The following is a 17,235-nucleotide window of genomic DNA, read 5'->3' as shown; positions in this document are numbered from 1 at the left end:
CTAACGCTCCCCTCCCACCCACCCGCACACAGATGAGCCGAGGCCGTAAGATTCTGAACTTTTATTTTCTGGCATGAAAAGTACAAATAATTAAACAATTCCATGTAAAAGTCTGTTACCGCGGCCAGGCCTGTAATCCCGGTAATAAATAGTCTAAACGCAACGCAAAGTGTTCTTGTTGGGTTTTGGGTTTTTGTGATTTTTTTTGTCTTTTTTTTTTTTTTTTTGTCTTTTTTTTTTTTTGTTTTGTTTTTTTACAGTTCTTTATCACCTCCAACATGGACTCTGTCGTGATTTGAAACCTTCTGAATAAATAACAGGATGAAGGGAGGGCTGGAGGGGCTGAGCCCCCATCCCACGGGCCCTGCCCCTGACCCCCAGGGATGTGGAAGACCCCAGGTGCCCCCCCACCCCCAGCCCCTGGGGTGAGGGGCTGGCCTCTGGGGAGGGGGCCTGGCTGGGCTGAGTTCTGTGTTTTAGAAAAAGAAGTCCCCTCCCAGATTTGGGGGTGTCAGGGGCCTAGGCCTCAGTGGGGGTGGGGGGGGTGGGGAGGTGCCCCCTCCGCAGAGCCTGGCTGCCCCAGGGTAGGGGACAAACCCATCCCTTATTGCTCACAGACGCCTCCTGCACGCTGCCCACGTGTGCCCACGTGTCCCCGCGCTCGGAGGTCGGAGGGGAGAAAGCCCCAAGAAACAGCAGAGGGAGAGGGGTGGACCCGCTGGGGGTGCCCGCCCTGCTGGAGGGGAGCTGGGAGGTTGAGGACTTAAAAACCACAAGAATAAATAGGTTCGTGTATCAAGAACAAGCTAGGGTTTTCACCAGCTAAATAGGACTGAAAAAATTCTCAAGACGAGCAAAAAAGAATCCCATTGAGACCCCGGACGTCGCTGGCCGCGGGGACCGCCCCACAGAGCACACGCCCCCCCGGGCGCTGCTCGGCTACCATTACTGTTATTAATAATTATTATTACTTTAATGATTCCACTTCCCCTTTTATAAATAAATTAGGCATAACCACGTCTCAGCAAAACTTAAAGAAACAAAGAGAACATCGTGGTTCCTTTAAACTTGCAAACTGGATGAAGTAACAGAAATATACACAAATGTCCTTACAGGGCAACAAGGAGAATAAATAGTTAACATAGCAATAAGTTAAAACTACAAGAAGCTAAATTCGGCAAAAAAGTACAAGAAAGTTAACTGGTGCCAGTTTATGTCTTTTTTTTTTCTTTTTTTTTTTGTCTTTTTTTAATCTCTTCTGTGTGTTTATTTTTCTTCCTTTTTTTTGTCGCTTTTTTTTCTCTTCTGTTTGTGTTTTTTTGTCGCTTTTTTGATTTTTTTTTTTTTTTCTTTTTGTTCCTTGCAGCAGAAGCTCCACAGACGTTTAATAACAAACACCGGGAGGGGTGGGGGAGAGAGAGCTGGGCAGTCAGATGGGGCCATGGCCGGACACCAAACGCAGGGACACCGGAGGAAGGGGCAACTGAAGCTGAATTCGGGGTTTGCAATTCTCAGTTCTGACTGGGCCCACTGCGGGGGGGTGGGGGGCTGCGAGGGCTCCCAGGGGCTCCGGCCTCTGGCTTCTGTTGGAATTTTTTTTTTTTTTTTTGTCTTACAAAGAATGAAAACTAGGAGAATGGAAAATCCAGACAGAAGCCGGTGGGGGACCAGGGCTTGGGATGGGGGCTGCGTCCACCGCCCTCGGGAATTTGGAAAGACGGAAAAACCCAACAAACTGAAAGGGGGTGACAAGTGGGTGGGAAGGGAATTCGGGGGCTGGGGGGAGGGGGACTGGAGGGAACAGCGGGTACTTCCTGCTGGGGAGGCCCCTGGGGGAGGGGGAAGGCTCAGGGCCCAGCCTCCCCCCTCTGCCTCTGGGCCAGAGTCTCGGCCCAGGGAGGTTCAGCCCCGGGGACAGGGGGTCCTTTGGCCTCAAGTGTTGGGGGGGGGGCTGCCTCCAGCCCGCCATGACGCCAAAAGTGAAACGAGGTATCGTGTGTTTGGATGCATGGATGCTGTGTGTGCACGCCTGTGTTCGTGGGCCGCAGGGACCACCGATGAGCCAGGAGAGAGCTCTGCAGAGAACCTGGGGCGAGTGGGGCCACGTGTCCGGAGGAGGCCCGGCGGCCTAGCTGGAGGAAGCGGACTGGGCCAGGATCTGGGCTACGACCTCTCGCCTGGGCCTGAGGGAGGCTTTGTGCATGTCTGTGTCTCCTGGGTGTTGTGTCTGTTTCTCCGTGATGGCGTGTCTCGACTGGTGTGTCCGAATGTATCTGTCTCTACTTTCCCGTGTCCACGTGGAAATGTGTGTACCCCGCACCCACCTGTGGCTACATTTGCCCGCGGCCTCGTCTACATAGCCCCATACATACTTCGGTCTCCCGTGATTATCCATATGTCTGTCTGCGTGTCTGAATCTGGCCAGCGAGCTCCTGGAAGGTGTCCGGGGCGCGTCTCTGGGTCTGTCAGTGCTTCCGTGTGTCCCTGCAGGATGTGTGTGTGCGCGTGCCCCCGCATGTCTTTGCGTGGCTGTGTTTCTCTGTGCGGCCCCGTGGACCCCCGGGCCCCAAGCCCTGCTCCCTGCCCCTGCCCCAGTTGGTAAACATAACCTGCCAAAATATTTTCTTTTTTTTTTTTTTGTCTTTTTTTGTGTTTTTTTTTTTTCAAGTTCAAGAATCCCCAGTAAAAATTCTCCACGAGGTCTTTTTTTCCCTTTTTACAAAAATAGAGTTTTTCTTCCCCTCCCACCCCCCCCTTTTTTTTTCATTTTGTTTCTGTTTCCAGCCCCTCCCCCTGCTCCTCATACTCCAACCAGGGGGCTCTGGGCCAGGGATGCCCACACCCCTCCTCCGTTTCGCTTTTTTGGGGATTTTTAAACCTGTTCCCCCCCTCCCCTCAGGCTCATCTAGGTGTTGGGGAGGCCTGGGCAAGGGGGTCTGGGGGGCACCCCCAGCGCCCCTGCAAAGCCATCCCGTGGAGGGTGGTTGAAGGCGGGGTGGGGGCACATCTCTGCTTTCTTTTTAGCCGAAAAAAGAAACAAAAACCATCGCCATGAACAAAACCAAGACGAGAGAGTGAACAGCCCAGCCTGGGGTGGGGGCAGGAGGACGGGGAGGGGACCCCCAGGCACCCCCCCATCCCCTGCAGACTCTCCCACCCCGAGTGCTCACCCTGTGGCTTCCGCAGGGATGCGGGGCCCGTGTGCCGTCGGTGGTCTGCCTGCGCTGTCTCTCTCGGGGCCCCTCTCTCTCTCTTTCTCTCTCTCTCTGCTGCCCGGGGAGGGTGGGGAGGGCGGGCGGCGGTGGCTCAGGCCTTGTGCTGTTTGCTGGTCTTGAAGGACACCTGCAGCACGCGCTCGCCCAGGCGGTAGCCATTGAGGCTGGCGATGGCCATGGCCGCTTCGTCGTAGTTGGTCATAGTGACGAAGCCGAAGCCCTTGCACTTGTTGGTGGTGAAGTCGCGGATGACCTTGACGTTGGTGACGGCCCCGAAGGGCCCAAACAGCTGCCACAGCACACTCTCGTCTGCCTCCGGTGACAGGTTGTACACGAAGATACACCAGCCAGCGCCCGCCGCGCCCCCCGAAAGGCCCACACCCGCGAGGCCACTCATGCCGTCGATGGCGATGGGCGAGAACCTGGCGATGAGCGACAGGGGACTACTTTGGGGGTCACGCGGGCTCTGCCCTGACCCCCGGCACACCCCTGAGTCCCTGTGACCCCTGATGTGGTCATGACTGCTGGGCGTGCCACGATCTTGGGACCGTGTGATCCCTGCATCGTCCTGAGCCAGCCACGGCCTCGCGACCTCCACCTCTGACCCCACCCGAGACACCTTAAACTGCGGCCTGCTCTGAGACACTGGCCCCCAGTCTCCATCCTGACCTATAACTTGTGACCTTCCCTGCACATTACACCCTCACTCACACTCCTGCCTAGAGCCCCAGTCTGCACCCTGACCCCACAACCTTTGACTCTACTGGGTCCTTGGCCCTGTTGACCCTGACCCCTTCCCCACTCCTGACCACTACTCCTCCCTTGGCAGATTTTTCCCACCCCCCTTTTGCCCTCCCCCCACCAACCCCACCCTGCCCTCTGCAACGCTGTGCCCCCTTTGCCCCTGGTCACCCTGCTACCCCTACGTGGCCAGAAGGGCACCGCTCAAGGCCAGGCCATGACTGCAACCGGTGAAGCACTGCCCTGCGTTATCAGGTCCCAGGGCAGCGGCCTTGCTGCCCACCGCCTTCCTCTGCCCCTTGCCAGCCTTTTCCTGTTCAGATTGTATATTTAGGATCCACTCCACCTTCCCTGCGGTGCCTCAGCCCAGAACAGCTCCTTGAACAGCAGGGCCCCTGAGAGGGTTTGTTGACTGACCGACTGACGGACAGGATTGGCTCCGCCCACGTGCCTCGCTGCCTCCCTGCCCCCCAGGCCTCACTCAATTCAGGGGGAGCCCCAGGGTCTGCCCCATTCAGTGTGACCACTGGGGACTCACTGCTTGCTCCCTCCTTCCCGATTCTGCACAGGCCCTGGTACCTTGGGCGTGTCGGGGTGGGCGGGGGTCTCTGCTGGGTCCCCCTCACCTCTTCTCCTGCCCCCTTCCCAGCCCTGCTCGCTGCTCCCTCCCTGCTAGACTGAGGTAATTGACAACAGGAACAGTAATCGTCCGAGCGGCTACTTTTATTGAGCGCTCACTACGTGCCAAGCCCTGTGCTCAACAGCATTTCATCTCCACGAGGGATCACGTCTGGCCGGGCCACGTTGGGTCCCCAGCCCCGAGCCCAGCGCCCGGCACTCAGTGTGTGCTCAACAGCTCGCGATGCAATAAACACGGGGACCTTCACAGGGTTGGGGATGTGGACAAGGTCGTGCGGGCCTCAGGGCCCGTCCCCAGACTATGCGGGAAAAGAGGGTGGTATCCTGTGACCCCAGCCATCAAGAGAGGCAGGTGGAACTCAGACTTAACGTGGGAACCGGCGGGGGGGGGGGGGGGGGGCATGGCTGTGACCAGGCAACATGGCCGGCCTTTCCCTGGGCCGGAGGGGGCCACGGACAGGCCCTCCAGGACCCAAAGAGTAGTAGTAGCTCTTTCTAGGCATTCACTAGGTTCCAGAGCCCCTGATTCTCTTAATGGACACGCTATTCCCAGACAGGGCAGACCCAGCTAAGCTGGCAGTCCCGGTGGTGAGGCGGGGGAGGGGGCCCATCGGGGCAAGAGTCCAGGGAGGGACGGCGGGGAGCTGGGGGCAGCGGGGAGCACTGTTACCTCTTGACTCCGTAGGCCATGTTGAGCAAATTATCCAGCCTGTGGAAGCAAAAGGGGTGGTCACCGGTGGCCTCTGGGCACACCCCCAGCTGTGATGTCGGCCTGCCTGCCTGCCCTCCCCGCCCCCACCCAGCCAGCCGGCAGCCCAGCCCTGCCCCCACCCGCCGGCTCCCCGCCCGGCTGGACACCGCCTGGCACGGAACCGTGGTCACTCGGGCACTGCCTCTCGCCTGCCCTGCCGCTGCCTGGCCTGCACCCGTGTCCCGTCCTCCCCGGCCCGGCCCGCCCAGCCCCACTCGCCTGCCCCCACCCTGCGGGGCTCAGGACCCCAGAAGGGAAGGTTCGAGTCTCTTCTCGGCAGTGGCAGGTGGGTTGGGCGAGTGACAAAGCCTCTCTGTTCGTAAAATACAGACAATCTCCGTTCTCTTGAGGTATAGATACCTGGGGGCGCAGAGAGCTGGAGCCCCATGCCCGAGGGAGGGGAGGCCCCATCGGGAGACTCTAACACTCCTAACACCGAAAATGCCACTCAAAGTGCCCTGCATACATTGACTGCCTGCTGCATACGAGGGCCTGGCCTCAGCACCTGACAGACACACATTTCCCCTCTGCCGCCCTCAGTGGCCCCGGCCTGCGGGCACCCTCCCGGCGTCCCTCTGCCCTGCAGGGATGGGGTCCAGGGGTCTGTGGGGGGCGCCAGGGGGCTTACCGGAAGCGCTGCGTCTGATGGTGCAGGGGGCCTGCGTAGCGCCGGGCTGACGACTGGTAGAGGTGAGTGAGCAGGGCCTGTCCAGTCTTCTGACTCGGGTTGTTGGCGAACTTGACCGTAATGGGCTCCGCCGCGCCCAGCGGCTTCTGCCCGTTCAGTCCTTTGATGGCCTCCTCGGCCTCAATCCTCTTGTCGAAGCGGATGAACCCCACACCCCGAGAGACACCTGCCAGGGAGTGAGGGCGTCATGAGCACCGCTGCCCCCTCCTGTGTGGCCCTCTACCCCGCTCCTCCCCTGCCATTCCCGGTTTCTCCATTTTGGCCCCACCTCCGTGCCTTTGCCCAGTGCGTCATCCCCAGCAGCCTGACCTGTGACCTGGTCCACCAGGATTCGTGAAGTGATGATACGGCCATACTGGGAGAAAAGCTGTTCCATTTCTTTCTGGCTCATGGTCTTGGGGAGTCCGCTGACGTACAGGTTAGCATCTCGGATGGATGCAGAGCTGGGTCTGGCATAAGACACCTGGAGTGGGGGGGGGGGGGGCAGGTGGACAGAGGTGAGGGGAAGACCCGTTTCACGGATGGGGAGGGTGAGGCCACGTCCAGACCACCAGTGGGAGGCAGAAGTGCCTCGTCTGTTCGCTCGACAAGTATCTCTTGGGTAGTCACCATGGGCGGGGCTGGCCAAGGCTTGAGGGAGGGGACATGGCTGTGGCCGATGATGATGTGGGCTGGCCAGCATAAAGTGGTGGGGGGCGGCGCCTGGGTGGCTCAGTCGGTTGAGTGTCTCAATTTCGGCTCGGGTCCCGGTCTCGCAGTCTGTGAGATTGAGTCCCGAGCCGGGCTCTGCGCGGACAGCTCTGAGCCTGCTTGGGATTCTGTGTCTCCCTCTCTCTCTGCCCCTCCCCTGCTTGTGCTCTGTCTCTCAAAATAAATAAGTAGACGTTAAAAAAAAAAAAAAAATTAAAGTGGTGGGAGGAACATGTCGTTGCTGGGCCCTGGAGGTCAGATGTCCCCAGCTCCTGCTCTCACGAGGTACATTCCATCAACACAATGCTACCTACTCCTTTGGAAAGTGAGCCTGGGACGCTGGCCCTTTTCCCGTCCACGTTGGGACCCTCCAGGTTGCTCAGGTTCAATGCTGATGACCCCCAAATGTCCGTCCCCAGTGTGGGCCTGACCCCCAAACTGCACACCTGTGTGACACTTGCCTCCAGGCACCGCACGTGACACCCCACAGGGGATCACAAGCAGCGAGGCGGCATCCAGTCCCCAACTTGCCCCAGCTCAGTAATGGCAGCTTTGTCCTCCTGGGTGCTCAGGCCCCCATTGTCCTTGATGCTGGTCTTTTTCACACCCACATCCAATCCATCACAGATCCTGCCTCATTACTCAGCTCCCACAGACCTCCCTAACCTCCCCAGTCTGTTCCCTCCACAGCTGCCAGGGGGCGCCTGTGAGCAACTGAGGCAGGGCACATCCTCCCTTTGCTCAGAACCTTCTGTGGCTCCCACCTGCCCCACAGTTCAAGTCCTTCTCCCAGCCCACAAGGCCCTGCACAACCCCCCCCCTCACCCCATACCCTCACTCTCATCTCTGCCAATTTCTCCCTCGAGTGCCCTGTTTCAGCCACACCAGTCTCCTCCCGTGTTCCTCAAACACACCAGGCACATTTCGGCCTCAGGGCCTTTGCTCTGGCTGTTCCCCTCAGGCTGGAACGCCCTTCCTCTCCTTGCTTCTTCCAGCCTCATTCAAAAAGTAACCCCTGTCCTCTTCCCATCTGAATTTGGTCCTCCGCCTCAAACCCCCCTCCCCCCCCCCCCCACTCAAAGCACTTCTGTCAGTGGGGAATTAGACGCGTTTTGGTATGGGCATTTGATTTGTGTCATTAATTATGGTCCAGACCAACAATGAAACTCCCTGCAGCTGGTTAAAAAATGGTGGACGTGTATATTTATTTCCCAGAAACAGTGGTGAGTATTGTAAACTGGGGGAAAGAAAAGTCCATTTACAGAGAGGCGAGATGTGTGACCCCATCTCATTGTTGTGCTTATCAGTGTCCTGGAAACACGGTCTGCAGGGCCCGCCCCCAGATGCTGACAGGTGGGCCTAGAGCTGGCAGGGGGCAGCAGGGGACAGGAGCTGCCCTTTCCACTTATTTCTGCCAATGTCTATTTCCTGTATCTTCTAAATTAACCTCTGGGTAGATAAGGTCACGGTCAAGGGTCCAGCTTTTGTTTGTGGTGGTGAGTGGAGAGGGCACAGCCCTGCATTAGAAGTAACTAATTGAAAAAGCTAACAACATGAGTAAATTGGGCCAGGGGTGGGTCAGGGTGAAGGCACTCATGGGCTGGAGGTAGAGGGACTCTAACGAATGCAACTGTGAGCACCCGGGGTCTTCCGGGGAGACAAAAACCCCACAAACACATCAGCTGCTGGTTTTTTTCGATAATATTAATTAAAAATCACGGCCACATTTTTCATGGCTTCCGCTCTTGCCCGTGGGGCGGTGAGTTTTGAGGGGTGAGGACTTGATGAATCAGAGGGAGGGGTGAGGGGAAGAGAGGCCTGAGCTCCTGGGTGGGTGTTTGGGGTCAGGGGTCATTTGAGGCACTGAGTTGGTCTTCAGCGGTCTTTGCCAACCTTCCATGATGTGGGCTGACCCAGGCCCCTCACCTGGGTACGGGCTCCTCCGGCCCCCCTCACCAGGACAGGTCTTGGGCAAAATCTGCCAAAGCAGCCAATTGGGACCAACCTTACATAGTGCCACCCAGGCAGACACACACAGAGACGCGAGGCCACACTTTGTCACCCTCTGCACAGCCCTAGTGGCTACACCAGCCAAAGGGTGACTCGGGGCCACTGTGACATCCACAGCGGCTCCGGGGGTCTTGGATAATTACAGTAAGAGGCACAGAACCACACACCTGTCACCCCACCACACAAGCCCACATCACACACGTTGCACCCCGAGTAGGGCACAGCCGACACCCCCACGCAGCCCCACCAGGTCACAGCCAGAGTTGCAGTGTCACAAAGCACCTGTGAAATAAACACCACATCCCACAGACCCATCGTGACACGCCCAGAGTCTAGTAGCCAGACTCGTGTGTCCCACAAACACAATGGCTCCCAGCCCAGGTCTATCTCACACACACACACACACACACACACATACACACACGCACGCGCGCACTGCCATCACATGCATACAGTGGCCCTCTGGATTTGTCACTACCGTCCCCCTCATGCCCCAGGGCTTCTGGGTCTAGTTGGCCATGGAGGGACCCATTAGGTCACGACCTCATCCTCCCCCACAACGGGAAGAGGAAGAGATTCCTGCACCTCTGTTCTCAGAGAGAACGGGGGGCCAGATGGGCGCCCCCCCCCCTCAGCCTCCCCCAAGGTTCCAGAGCAGATTTGTGGGGCGGAGTCCAGACACCCCCAGGCGAACCGAGAGAGGGGGGTTTCCATGGCGATCCCCCCCCAGGGAACCTGGGCTAGCAGAGTCCCAGCTGCAGCTGCTGAGAGGGGAGGTTGTGGGGGGAGGGGCATTGCACAAAGATGGGGGAGGGGCTCACCCCTAATCCCGCCCTCCCAGACCCTAATTAGGCTCCAGATGGCAGATGGACCCCCACCCCTCTCCATTTCCATGACAAAGGCAAGGGGGGGGGGCGCCCACCAGACCCTGGTCACTCTCCTACTGCCAGTGGGATGGCTACCTCCCTGAGCCAGCAGAGAATGTAGAGCCGGTATTCTCACTGACTAATGACGAAACTGAGGTTCAGAGAGGCAGAGCCATCGGGCCCTGGGTGCCCAGCCAGGAATTCTTAGGGGAGAGTCTGAATCCCTCAGAGGATGAGACACGGGGTAGGAGGGGTGGCAGTGAGGAAGGTAGGTGACATGCGGGTTGAGTGGCAGTGAAGGGGATAGTCCAAGGGGAAGTAATGTGGGGGATTGGGGACAGTTGCAGGTGGGCAGTAAGGGGGGATGGGCCACAGAGGAAAATGAGGGCACTAACCTTGATGGTCTTCGTCTGCAGTTTGAGGCCGTTGAGGGTGTTGATGGCTTTGTCTGCATCGTTGGGATCAGAGTAGTTCACAAACCCATAACCGAGGCTCTGCCCTGTGGGCGGGACCAGGGTGACGACCTCCCCACACCTACCAGGGTCCTCCCAGACCCAGTCCTGAGAGGCTGACTGCCGTCACTCAAGGTTGACCGAAATCCCCCCCCTTAGTATTCTCCCACAGTACCACCCTGTCCCCAGGACACCTCAGATCCCCCAGAGTCCTGCCTGCCCCCATCACCCCCGGGATACCCTACCGGGGGTCATACCTGTCTCCCCATCGCACCTCCGATCCCCCAGGGTGCTACCTGCCCCCATCACACCCGTGCTCCCCAGACTACTATCTCTGTCTCCTCCCTCCCCACCTGCCAGCAGCCACACCTGTGATCTTATCCCGAACCAACTTGCAGGATTCGATGTCACCAATGCTGCCGAAGAGACTCTTGAACTCGTCCTGGGTCATGTTCTGGGGCAGGTAGTTGACAATGAGGTTGGTCTTGCTGTCATCAGTGGCTCCATTTGTACCAAGGAGTGGCCCGTTGGGCAGGGCCGGGCCGGCCGGGCCCCCCGCCACCTGAGACTCCATGGCCCCGAGTATCTGCTGGAGATAACAGGCCACACCCGCTCACGGCCCAGTCCCCACACCAGGGATCAGTGGTGATGCATCAGTCATGTCTGACATGGGCTTAAACATGGAGAGAGGACAACATATTATCCTATTAATCTCTTCCACTCCTCCAGCATCAGGCATAGCACCTTACGTGTGATTTTACTGTGAAAAATTCCATACATGTCTGGTGTCTACGTTTGCCTGTTTGCCTAAAATCAATCTGTGCATTTCCAGAAGAGTAAAATGAACACCTTTGTCTTCAGAATAAGAAATATATTTTTATTAGCTTTGAAGTCCTCATAAGCTCCTCCCTAGCCATGCACTGCCCTCATCCACATCCCAGATGTGTTAATATTTCTTTTGCTTCATGCATAATTTTCCCACTAGGCATTTACCCCCACGTTTTTCCCACTGAGCTCTTTTTCATTTTATTACTTATTGTTATTTATGATTTTTTAAGATTTTATTTTTAGGTAATCTCTACACCCAGTGTGGGGCTTGAACTCACAACTCCGAGGTCAAGAGTCGCATGCTCTCCTGACCGAGCCAGTCAGGCACCCCTGAGCTATTTAAATGTATCACATAATAACACCTGCAAATAAGGACAGTTTTAATTATCTCCAATCTAGACCTGTTCCTTATTTTTCTTGTCTTATTGCAGGGGCTACAGTGCGACAGTGGCTTCTTTATTCATGATGTTAAAGGAAATGCTTTAAACGTTTCACAGCTAAATTTGATTTTTGATATGGATTCTGTGTAGATGGCCTTTATCACATTAAGAATGTTTCATTTTATTCCTAGTATCCTAACAAGATTTCGTTTTTCAAGAATGGGTGTTGAATTTTATTTAACTTTTTTCCTACACCTATTTTTTAAATAGTTGACATAGAATATTAGTTTCAAGTGTACAACATGATTCAATATTTGTATATATTGAAAAGTACTGGGATGGATTGGTATTGTCTGTCATGGGCATGGGAAGGGAAAATACCCAGCATGTCCTTAGGTTTTTCTCCCAAGGCATGGTTGGCCGATGGATGGCCTTCACCTAAAAAAATCAAATCTATTGGTAGGGTGTTCCTAACGGGACAAATTAGGAAGGATTACAAACCACATTCAGTTTCCACGGGAAAGATCACTGTGATTGATTAGCAATGTCTGTGGCTACAGAATTAGAGTCAGCAGGTACACATCATCTCAGCCATCCCTAACCAAAAAATACAATACCATATTTGTTCCCAAATATTGGGCATACTGTGTGCCAGGTATAGTGCAAAGCTCTCTATGGGCAATGTTTTGTTTTTGTTTTTTTTCTTATTCACAACCACCCTGAAAAGAGGGCTTAATTTTCCCTGCTTAACAGATGCTATGAACGTAAAGCCTGTGTTCCCTCGACTTCATATGTTGAAATCTTGACCCCCAATGTGATGGTATTTGGAAGTGGAGCCTTTGGGAGGTAATTGGGTCATGAGGGCAGAACCCTCATGAATGAGATTCATGTCCTTAACAAAAAAGTGACAGGAGAGACATTCTCTCTCTCTCCACAATGTGAGGACACAGCAAGAAGACGTCCATCTGCAAAGGAGGGAGCAAGTCCTTACTAGCAACCGAATCAGCTGGCACCTTGATCTTGGACTTCCCAGAATCCAGAAGAAGATTTGTGATAAATAAATGTCTGTTGGTTAAGCTGCCCAGTTGACGGTATTTTGTTATAGCAGCCTGAGCTAAGACAACAGACGAGGAAAGGGAAGTTCGGCGATGTTTTAAAAATTACCAAAGATCGGGGCACCTGGGTGGCGCAGTCAGTTAAGCATCTGACTCTTGATTTCAGCTCAGGTCACGATCGCACAGTTGGTGAGTTTGAGCCCTGACGGCTGGTCGCTGACAGCATGGAGCCTGCTTGGGATTCTCTTTCTCTCTCCCTCTCTCTGTCCCTCCTCCACTTGTGTGCTCTCTCCTTCTCTCAAAATAAATACATAAACTTCAAAAAAAAAAAAAAATGACCAAAGATCACGCAGCTTATAAATAGTGAAGCGGGGGTTCGCACGCGAGATTTCCTCATCCAGAGTCTGTAATTCTAACTGCTCTAACGTTTCTCAGCCGTGTGTCCTCAGGTAGACTACATGACGCTTCTGGGCCTCTGCTCCACTTTGCTGCAAACTCCAAATTATTGGCGCGGTGACCCCCACCGAACGATCTGAAGCTACTCGCTCGGCTGGGAAGCATTCTGGGATCAGTTAGCCAGGTCTGCCATGAGCGCAATTACGAGAAGCAACTCGTCATGTCTGCCATCCCTGCCTCAAAATACGGCTGGTAATACTCATCCTGCCCCCACGGACATCTTCTGTGAGCCAGGCACCGGGTGAGGTGCTTACAGGCAACATTTCCCTTATTTCTCCCAATCAGCTTTAGAGCTGGCCACACAGTCTCCATTTTATAAGTGAGAGAGCTCAGAGACGCTGAGTGATATATACATGGGGCACTTGATTTCAAACCTGGATATGTTGGCGGACTTCAGAACTGTTTTTAATGACAGTGGCCAAGGCACGGGGGCGGGGGTGGGGGGCACCTTCTAGCTGTGTATCCTCGGGGGGGGGGGGGTGATCGTAGCTCTTCTTTGGGCCTCTGTTTCCTTTCCATTTATTCTTATTAAAAGGATGGCCCTGAAGGTCAACCCCCCTGCATCTCCAGTTGGCTGAGAGTGGCTGTCTGGGGGCTGGCTGGAGGGTTATTGTGAAGCCACATCCAGACGGAGCAGGATCATGCACTGGGTTGATGTGCAATGTCTGCCATGGGCGCCGGCAATAAGACAGTAACGCACATTACAGATCTGCGTCCAGTTTCATAAGATTAATACTTTCCTGATAGCGTGGCCATGTATTGAGGGTCTGCTCTCCCAACATTGAACATTATGGCACTCTTTTCTCCATTTGAGAGAAGAGGAAACAGAGTCTCCACGAAGGGGTAGGGATTTATACAAGGTTAGGGAGCTCGCAAATGGTGGGTCAAGAATTCAAACCCGGAGCTTGGACATCAGCCCATTTGACTAACAAAAAGGCCAACAATAGTGAAAATAACAGCAAAGTGAAGCTGTGTCCCCGCATTTAACCCCACTCTGCAGGCCAAGTCTACTCATTCAATTCAACAAATGCTTGCTGGGTACCATCAGGTGCCAGCTCCTGGCCCCACCCTCCTCACTGTGCATCTTCTGACACTCACATTGCCTCTCCGGGCCTCTGTCCCTCCACTAAAGATATGGCACAGAGGTTTCCCACGTACAAAGATGGGTTCTGTATTCCCTTCTGGCTCAACAGACTAGAGTTCTGTGATTGGTTGATGATGTCTGCGCCGGGAGTCCCCAAAATAATTAACAGTACAAAACCAGTTCCAGGTCTGGAGCCCCTACTATGTGGCCAGGCACTGAGCAGGTGCAAAGGTTTCACTGACTTCCCACAACCACACTGAAAGCTGGGGATCACCTCCGTTTCTCAGGTGGAGAAAGCGAGGGTCAGAGGGACCTGTGATTTGCCTGGGGATGACACGGAGCCGTGGGAGCGATGGAGTTTGACTACTGATCTGATTACTCCAGACAGAGCCCCCAGGGCCACCCCAAATGTCCTCAGCTTGGATGCGGTTAAAAGGTAATTGGGGTTCCTATCCAGGATCTTGAGACCCAGCCTACTAATCTGCCCACCACCCCATCTCTCTCCCAGCTGTGCCAGAGCTTAGCAGGATCAGTGTCGCGTTTCCTCTGCAGCTCAGCCGGCTGAGCCGATAATAGGGATCGGATTGGTGGAGACCACACCCGCTCTGCCCCAGCCCATGACAAATGCGTGGCCTGGGATGACTCCGGGATCACAGGGACCTTGGAGGGCTGTCCCAGGACAGGAGTGGAGGGGTGAAGTCAGAGGGGAGGAGGGCAGGTCAAAGATGGATAGGCAGAGATCAAGTGGGAGCAATAGAACCTTTCCTCCCAGTCTCTCCAGCTCTTCCTCTGGATCCGTACCTCTTTCTGTTTCTCTTTCCCTCCCCACCCCCCACCCCCGCCCCTGTTTCTCTCTTCTTCTCTCCCCTCTGAGCCTGTCTCTCTCCCCCTTTCTCTCTCAGCCACTCTTTTTCCAACTCTTTTGCACCATTGCACATACATGACATATGGATTTTGCAGCGAATACACCTGCAGTCACTCTCTATGTAGACCCTTCTGTGTCTGACCCCCTTGGCCCCTAGCTGGGCCCCCTGGCCCCAGCACAATGATAGATGCCTGGATACTGGCGACAATAGGGCATTGAGTGGCTATGCATGGTAAGGCTAGGCCACCACGTGGTGCTAACTAGGCCTCCCACTTCTGGGCCCTTCTCCATCCATGCAGGGCCCTCACTGTCTCAGTCTATCCCCTCACTTCCTCCCAGCCTGTTCTCATGGTGGACCTCTGCCCGAGTGTCCTCCAGTGGAGTAACCAGGCCTTCCAGGGCTTCAAGGCCCTTGTGTGACCTCTGACCACACCCTCGCCCTTTTGTGCATTAGTTTCCCTCTTTTAAATGAGGGAACAGATCAGAGGAATGGATGCTGGACTGTGGTGGGGGTTCTGAGGGTCCTCAGGAGGCTGCACTCACGTCTGGCACCTAAATTAGCAGCCTGAGGCCCAGAGAAGGGAGAGAGCCGACCTAAGGTCACACAGCAGGGAAGCAGGGCCTCTCAGGGCCTCCTTTCTCTGAGCCAGGTGGGCGGGTCCCAGAGTCCCAGACATGGAAGGAGTGCTGAGCATCCCCCCACCCACTGTGCTCGCCACGACTCCAAGAAGAGGCCCAGGGACACAGGGCACAGACACACACACACACAGATCAGAAAGACAGTAAGTACGGAAGAAGGAGGCCTGGGCGCTGGGACCAGACAAAGGACGCGCGGCGGCGCGGGGAGCGGAGTCGCGCGGCGGGGGCGGGGGTGGAGCCGGGGTGGGGCTAGAACTGGCCAGCCCCGCCCCCGGGATACGCCCGGGTAGCCGAGTGGAAATCCGAGGGCTCGGGCGAGGCCGGGCCCCGGGGGCCCCAGGGGGCGGGGTCCGGATGGGCGGGGCAGGGGCGTGGTTATACAGGGCGTGGCCGGGCGTGGCCGCGGGCTCGGGAGCTGACCAGCTCGGTGGCTGCTGAAAGCACCGGGAGTGGGGCGAGCGGCGCGGGCGTGCAGGCGGGCGCGCTCAAGGTCACCCCGAGGCCCAGAGCCCAGGAAGGGTGGGGCGCCTGGACCTGGCCTAGGGGACATCCTTGAGCTCCTTACCCCATCCCCCGTGGGGCGGGGGCCCAGGAGCCAGGAAGCCCCCCCCCGCGGGCCCTCCTCTCCCCTCCCCCTCCCCGAAGCCCGAGGCGCCCGCGCGAGGCTACGGCCCGCTAAGAAGCTCCGAGAAACAAAGGGACGCGGCGGCAGCGGCGGCGGGCCCGCGGGGCCTCCGGGCGCGCCCCCTCCTCTCCCCTCCCCGCTTGCCGCAAGGTCGACGGGCTCGAGGACGAGACGCCCGGCTCCCCGGGCGCGGCCGCGGCCCGGGGCGCGCGATCCGACGCCACCCGATTCCCCGGGGCTCTCGGGAACGGCTTGCCGCCTTGTCCTGGCCCAGCACCAGTGATAGGAGCCCTGCGTTTGCCTGGGCGGCCTGCGGGGTCCGGGCCTGGATGGAGAAGGCATCCTCCGCTGCTGCGGCCCCTCCCCCATCAGGCTTGCTGGAGGGGGGCAATCCCGCCCCCAGGACGCCGTAGGACGCCTCCCCAAATCAGAGTTCGGCTTCCTAAGGCCTCTCAGACCAGACTCTATGCGCCCCCAGCACTCTGGGTGCGGTCCTGCCCACTCTCAGGCCCCGAGGCTCGGTCCTACCCCCCCACCGGGGCCTAGCTTGGCCTGGTCCTACCCCCCCCCCCCCCGCCATCTCCGCGGAGGCTGTGCCTAACCCCTCCCCACCCAGGTTCTCTCTCAGCGACAAGGGAATACCTACAGTGACCATTCTTGTGTGCCCGGCGGGCGCGGTCCGTGTTGAGGGCGGCTCCGGGGGTCGTGCACTCCTTGGGGGGCGCTCGATGCTCACTCCGGGGTCCCGCCCGGGCGGCCTTTGGCGCGGCCGCTGCAGAGGTGTCGATGAAGGCGGCGGCTCCCTCGAGGGCCGGGGACGGGCCCGAGCCCGAGGACGCGCGCGCGGATAGCCGGGCCCCGGGGTGGCCTGCGGGCGGCAGGGGATGGAAAGAGGGAGCGGGCGCGGGATTGAGAACGCCCCCTGCGCGGCCCCGCGGGGCCCGGGGAGGTTGCGCTTCCTGACAGAGATCGCGGCGCTCTGCCTTTCGCCGCCGCCCCCCGGCCCGGCCTGTCCGGTCCTGGATGCTCAGTCCTCTCCCCTCGCCCGCCCTCCCTCCCACCCTCCAGCCCGCGCTGCGCGCTCCGCGCTCTGGGCCGCGCCGCCGCCGCCCCCAGCCCTTTATAGGAGCAGCTGCCAGAGCCGGCGTCGCTTATTGGCTGCGATAGCTGAGCCCCGCCTCCTCGCGGCGCCCGACGGCGCGGCAGGTGGAAGAGAGCGCGAGCTGGCTAAGACTCGGCACCCCCAGAAAG

The 17,235-nt window shown here is 57.3% G+C and overlaps 1 protein-coding gene across 4 annotated transcripts; it reads right to left on the bottom strand.

Annotated features, from left to right (window-relative positions):
* Positions 1-1,218: 1,218 nt before the first annotated feature.
* ELAVL3 (ELAV like RNA binding protein 3) lies at positions 1,219-17,029 on the bottom strand. Of its 4 annotated transcripts, none has more exons than XM_027050169.2 (7): positions 16,631-17,029; positions 10,422-10,725; positions 9,996-10,099; positions 6,344-6,497; positions 5,975-6,200; positions 5,266-5,304; positions 1,219-3,658 (listed from the first exon to the last, which is right to left on the bottom strand). In XM_027050169.2, the coding sequence occupies exons 2-7, from the start codon at positions 10,624-10,626 to the stop codon at positions 3,307-3,309; spliced, it is 1,080 nt and encodes a 359-aa protein (XP_026905970.1). In that variant the 5' UTR covers positions 10,627-10,725; positions 16,631-17,029; the 3' UTR covers positions 1,219-3,306. The 4 variants fall into 4 exon arrangements, with proteins under 4 accessions (XP_026905970.1, XP_026905966.1, XP_026905969.1 ...); XM_027050165.2 differs by having other exon boundaries at positions 10,422-10,641; XM_027050168.2 differs by having other exon boundaries at positions 1,219-3,637; positions 10,422-10,641.
* Between the last annotated feature and the right edge of the window lie 206 nt (positions 17,030-17,235).

This window comes from Acinonyx jubatus, chromosome A2 (assembly GCF_027475565.1).
Source record: "Acinonyx jubatus isolate Ajub_Pintada_27869175 chromosome A2, VMU_Ajub_asm_v1.0, whole genome shotgun sequence".
NCBI lineage: Eukaryota > Metazoa > Chordata > Mammalia > Carnivora > Felidae > Acinonyx > Acinonyx jubatus.
The sequence above is the reverse complement of the archived record's forward strand: the minus strand, read 5'-3'. Positions and strand labels throughout refer to the sequence as shown.